The 6,485-nt window shown below is 34.2% G+C and overlaps 1 protein-coding gene across 4 annotated transcripts in view; it reads right to left on the bottom strand.

The window, feature by feature from the left end:
* LOC108966267 (leucine-rich repeat serine/threonine-protein kinase 1) overlaps positions 1 to 6,485 on the bottom strand; it is a 43,553-nt gene that overhangs the window by 30,308 nt on the left and 6,760 nt on the right. For 3 of the 4 annotated variants that reach the window (XM_018929051.1, XM_018929054.1, XM_018929052.1), the window contains exons 2-3: positions 422 to 566; positions 159 to 318 (exon numbers count right to left, since the gene is read on the bottom strand). In XM_018929051.1, coding sequence (XP_018784596.1) covers positions 159 to 318; positions 422 to 524 — 263 coding nt within the window. In that variant the 5' untranslated portion in view covers positions 525 to 566. The remainder of the gene's footprint in view (positions 1 to 158; positions 319 to 421; positions 567 to 6,485) is intronic. The other variant, XM_018929053.1, reaches the window with a different exon arrangement.

The raw sequence follows: 6,485 nt of genomic DNA, 5'->3' as shown, positions 1-6,485 counted from the left end.
TACCCTTAATTGCCCTGGTTCCCCTGTGTGCCATTAAAAGTGTAAAACGACAACTTGACTCAAATATTTTTCAATATGTTACAAATTAAAAATTCTTTTCGGAACAATTAAGAATGTGAAAGAGCTTTAGTATTGTTCCCATGTACAATGAAACTCACAGATAAAGCAACGTGTTTGCTCCAGCCGGCGCCATATTCGTAACAACTTCTCTTTCAGAACCTAACGCTTCCAAAAGAACACAAACAGTACGTTCATCGCCATTTATCACCGCATTACGTAATTCGCGATGCTTTATCATTCGAACTTGCTCTCGTGCATCTGTAAATATAAAGAAATTACATAAAAATAAATAAAAAAGGATATACATTTTAAGGTTTCGTAATTCAAAAAGTAAATAGATTCGTCCAGAGTTTTGTTTTACCTAAGGAATGTGAAAATTCAATGACTTCATCCACAAAATAATCACAGGCTTCCAAAGCGGTTTCAGTACCAGGTTTTGGCTTATCAACAAAATGCCATGACATATTGAAGACCGTAAGAAGAAATTTTTACCAGCTATGATCAAACTAGAACAAGGTATAAATCATGTATATTTTTTATAGATATAAACCTATAAAACATATCTAGGAAAAATAAAAAAAAAATTGATATAAATAATAAAAAATACAATAATAAACTGGAGAATCATGTGATAAAATGTATAAAAATCAATATTTTAGGACAGATCATACGATATTAAGTCGTAATCATCTTCAAAAATTATCTCTAAAAATTTTAAATTGTAGCTTACTACTCGTAGCTTGCAAATCGTAGGAGCCTTTTTGAAAACAATTAGTAGATAAGAACTTCCCCGAAAGTAACTCTTTTGATGAAGAAATATGTCGCTGCAAGGATAAAGTTTGCAAAAAAACATTTCAATTAGCAATCTATGAAATGGCGGAATGTGGTGTGGATCCAGAAAGTATGTTCACCCATTCCAATACTATGTGTTTATAAGATCATTCCACGAACCCTACCAAAATTTGGGCTTTCGTCCTATGGTGACGTTTGAACAGGAGAACGACCCAAAATATATGATCAAACTAGCTAAGGAGTGGTTTGCAACAGAAAAGATCGATGTAATGTCCTGGGCAGCACAGGCAAAAATTAAGAGACGAGTTCAGAATCTAATAGACCCCATGCAACGTCGAAGTAATAAAAAAAGAATCTACAAACAAATATTAGTGAATCGAAAAGATATACTATATACAATTTTAATTTTTACTATATATTTTTCTGTTTATATATATAAATCTTATAAAAAAATACAAATATTATATATTGAAAAAATAAAACTGTGTATATTCGTCGAAATACATAGCTAAAAATTACTTTTTAAATGTATTATATTATTAACTTGATTTTTCTGAATTTTCCGACTATTGTAAAACTTTGGATTGGGATCGAGGAAGCATGATACGCAATTCCACAAAGTATATCACAGAAGTCATTGGAAAGTTTGCCCCGGCGATGCCAAGAAATTTTATTTCAGTTATGGATACACTTCAAATAACTAGTGTTGTGAGTATCATCAGTACTGTACTTTTTCTATAGCCAGACAAAATAGTGTGCAATTGGAAACACAAAATTTTTTTTAAAAATAACTATTACTTTTTTTCAGTTGGCTCTTTGTTCGAAGCTCATTTTCGCACCGTTAACGCAAACATACTGACACTTAAAACGCAATAACTTCACTTCCAATGAGATATATTGATAAAACTAGGTAAGCGCATTACTTGGCTAAAAAAGTAAGAAGAATTAAGATATAAAACTCTAATTTGATACAGGGGATCGTAATAGAAAAGGGCACCTGTAGGCAAAATTTTTTAAAAAGTGGTCATGGTGGTGGGCTGACAGTCTGAAAGTGGATGAAATATGGAGATGGTAACCCCGTGTTAATAACTATTAAAAGCGCGATAAATCAATAACTAAACATAAAATTTTACCCCCGAGATTTTATTTAATAGATCCGGGGTCAAAATTAGACGATGGGTGTGGAATCGTAGTCTCCGAATTTCGGTAGTAAATTTTAAAAATTTCGTTGTAGGATCGTCAAAAGAGCGGAGGAAAATATTGCGTCCTTTGCTGTCCGTATCGGTATACTTTTGTAGTGCCCTATTGACAAACCCTATATAAATCCAAATCTATTTCGTTTAGTTTTAACACGCACAATCGTTAGGTGAACAAAACTATTATACTCCACAGCAACATGTTGAAAGAGTATATGAACGTATTTCCTAAGCACTTTTGATTGCATCTAAAGTTCACAAAATATTAACTCATTTCGAATTTGCTTGTATCCACAAAAAGGAAATTCTTCAACATTTGTAATACAAACATATTTAATGGTTTAATCCATTAAAAAACTACTAATTTTCACACAGTGTTCAATCAAATCCAATAACAACAGAATTAGGTGTAAATTGTTCGGTGTACGCAGTAGCTAAAATATACAGAAAATACATTTTAGCAGTAAAATTTGCAGAAGCATGACAACAAGACGTGTATTATGATATTCTATTTTCAAAATATTGTTGAATGATAATTAATTCAAAAATTAATACTCAACAATAGGTTAGCAACAACTGTAGCATAGCACTATCGAATCACCACTGCATTCGAAAATCATTATTTATTTTTTGAACTTCCCTCTGATTTTGCAGAATTTTAAACTTAAATTACTCGTATTTATAGCAACAGTTTTATTTACATTTTAGTTTTGTCTACCGAACTTCTGATTCACTAATATAAGTATGTATGTTGAAATCGGCTCATCTAAAAAACAATAATATTAAAAGCGAATGGTTTGACAGCTAGCTTTTGAAAAATCAATAAGAATAAGGAAAGCTGTCCATGGTAAAAAATAGCAGCTTTGTTTCTGTACTGTTAAAAACAGCAAATCATAAGATGCAACAATTTATGTTCAGTCGGTATAAAAAATTTGTAGAATCCGATTATTTTGTATTATATTAAATAGTGTAAAACATGGGGAAGAAAATCAAAAGAAACTGTATTCGAAAAAAAAAGAAAAATAATATTTAATCTTCAAGAAGTAGTAAACACGTTGCAGGAGATATTAAAATTTACCGATAGAAGTGTTTCCGCCATACACAGAATTTTACAGAGGAATTCGCTGAAGTTAGGACAGTGATCCGGAAAATCTTAAGTATCATCAAGATTTTTCAATGTTTACTCAAATTATTATAACAATAGTGAATTAAATAAGTGGCACGATTCCGATTACTTGGCGGAGGGGTAAAAAAACCGAATTTCCGTAGAAATGGGGCATGTACGGATAGGGGAGCTTCACCAGAAAAGGAATATAAATAAGTGGCACGATTCCGATTACTTGGCGGAGGGGTAAAAAAACCGAATTTCCGTAGAAATGGGGCATGTACGGATAGGGGAGCTTCACCAAAAGAGGAATATTCAAAAATAATATAAAAATAGCTAATATTTGCAATTACGTGTCACTAAATTTTATCACGTTTTTTTATATATATACTAGCTGACCCTGCAGCCGCTGTCCTGCGTGAAATTATGTTTTGAAATGAGAAGAAAGTTGAATTTATCAATAAATTTTTATTTTTTTTTTCAATGTAACGTTGCTTGATAAACCACATTTTTTGGTTTCTGTTTCTGGTGTACAGAAAAGATGGTTTTCAAACTCGTGAGCCCGCCACGTATATCTTACCGTGTGAAAAACATAGCACTACCAAACTTGGCAAACCAAGTTGTGTCCTGTTGATCGTCACCTCGATGCAATTTCCACTGGAAGCGGAATACGTTGAACTGAAATGGCAAATCACACATGCGTCACAATCAGTCGGGTTCCATTACACAGTTTCAGTGCATGAAGATTGCGAAACATAATAATGACAGATCCAACTTTGAGACGCAAATGATGCGGTGGCATACCAAGCCTCTACAAACAATTTAGAAATTCCACTGGATAATTCACGGTGTCGTCTTTATTGTCAAGACGATCGATCGATTTGTATGAGCGCAAGCCTCGCGGAATTTGACATTGAATCTTTCAGTTTAAGTCAACAACATCGATATTTTTGGCAGCTAACATTGCGCGTGCACTTAAGGAATCGCAGTTACGATAATTTGGATAATGTTCGGATAAACATTCATGATGAGTTCATCTTTCGTGAATTGATAAACGGCGAATGGAATTGATATTAAACCACCGGAAGTATAAACCATTTCCAATTTTTAGCGTAGACGATGTAAAATGTCTTTGGCAGTGTTATTGTTGTTCGCTGGCTTACTTCTCCAAAACTTGCACACACCGTACCATTCACGCAATGACTCAAATGAAGTTGAAGCGAGAACATTAATCGAATGTAGAAACCATGGTCATTTTACGGGTGGATTGTATAAATTCGTCCTAAGGAATTAGTTGAGAACACACCTGGATGTCAATCTACTGGTTTGCCTTCCTTTCTGCGTAACTATTTCTTCGACAATGCATTCCATGTATAATGTCAAAGTATTTCCGAATAGAGCAATGTTCTCGCAAACAGATTACTGGCAAAAGTTGAGAAAAAACTCGAAAATATTAATTTTGTTGCTAGCGGTGTTTTCATTGGCTGTATTATTTTCTCTAAGTTGAAATATACTCTTTGGCCGTTCATGAATTGCAAATATCCCACGAAGCGCTTTATTGCAGTTCACATATCGACCATTTGATAATTGCTGATCTCATCTCGTTCAAGACCAATAACCGCCATGTTGCTTCCTTTAGTGACGTATTTACAAACGTATTTTATCGATTACACCAAACTGCAATACTCMACATTAATATGAGTTTTGAATGTGAATTAGTGGTGAATATAGTACGATCCATGAGTTGTCAACTTCGATATTCATTCTTCTAAATGAAATGCTGAATGTTCTGCCATTGTCGTCTGGTGGGCTACGCCGATAGAGTGGATATCCATCATTTCTAGTTTGTGTTTCCGAAAGAAAAGCACGAAGATAACGTTTCGTGCACTTATTGTCAGCCACACAAACCGAAAAGGGATTTTAATGTTCGGAAGGTCCATGAATCATATTGGTTTTCACCACTTCGAATAATACTGGATCTTTCTCTGAATCAGGAATTTCCGCAGAAATGATTTCATCAATTTGATCTGGTATAACCACCATCCAAAGAAGAATGTGTACGTGCGGCAAACCTCTCTTTTGCCACTCAACAGAGTACAGCTAGCATCCAACAGCACCTTCAAACATCGTGACGATCGATTGTTGATTGACCGCGATCCATAATTCCGCACGTATGTCATCGCAGCCTTGGAGTGCTTCTCGCCTTGCCTTGCCTTGGGCTGCCATACGTTGCTCGCAAAACAAAACGATAACCGATATTAAGGAGACCTCTTCGTGGCTTCGTAACAAATTTCAATCTGCAATTTATCACTTTGCGTGAAACACACATATGTAAAGTTTCCAGTAAATAATTTTTTTTTGAATAGCCGGAATAAAAAAGCAATCGACCGAAATTGAACGACTCAAATAATTCACAAATAAAAAACAAACAAAAATTTAAAAAAAAATATGTATGTATGGAAAAGAGTTACTTTTTGGAACTATCCAATTTTCCGACTTTTTCTCATGAAAAGTATAAGGTATTTTTATTTTTAAACCTTCCTTGATCCATAACGAATAACCTCTGAAAATTTCATCAAGATTTGTGCAGCTGTTCTCTAAGCGTTACTAACAAGCAAACATTCGTTCGTTTGTACGGGAAAAAGCTGTTTTTAGGGGCTGTTTTTAGGGGTTTCCCGGAAATTATTCGAAATTTTCTTGTCGTAAAAACCATTCTTAAACCTCAACGGCCAAATAAAAAAGAATTATCAAATTTGGTTCAGTTCAGTTATGAAAGTTATGAGCGTACATACAGTGACGAACAAAAGTATTGGCACAGCAAGATACCTTGACTTTAGCATTGTTTTTTTAAAGTACCGTTATTTATACATAATCAAATGTGTTTTTGGAAATAATCAAACTTTAAAACTCAGTGTGCCTTTATTTAATAGTTCAATTTGCTTTCATTTTATTAAAATGGGGAGCAAAAAATGTGAAACCAACGAATCTCAGGGGAAAATAATATTATATTTGCATAATCAGGGTAAATCGTACGCCGAGATTGGTGAAATGATGGACAGAAGCCGATATACCATACGGAGTATTATTCAGCGTTTTAAAGATACTTCATCTTTTTTCCGAAAAATTGAAATTGCCAGAATCATTCACATTTCAACACGATAATGACCCGAAGCATACGACTTATGATGTACGCATGTGGCTGGCACATCACATAAAACATACATTACCGCATCCCCCTCAATCGCCCGATCTTAACCCAATAGAACATTTGTGGGAAGAACTAGATAGGCGAGTTAAGAAGAGAGCAGTATCAACAAAAGCTGAGTTGAAGG

The sequence above is a fragment of the Bactrocera latifrons genome, unplaced genomic scaffold (genome assembly GCF_001853355.1).
Source record: "Bactrocera latifrons isolate USDA-ARS-PBARC rearing strain unplaced genomic scaffold, ASM185335v1 scaffold_158, whole genome shotgun sequence".
Taxonomy (NCBI): Eukaryota; Metazoa; Arthropoda; class Insecta; order Diptera; family Tephritidae; genus Bactrocera; species Bactrocera latifrons.
The sequence above is the reverse complement of the archived record's forward strand: the minus strand, read 5'-3'. Positions and strand labels throughout refer to the sequence as shown.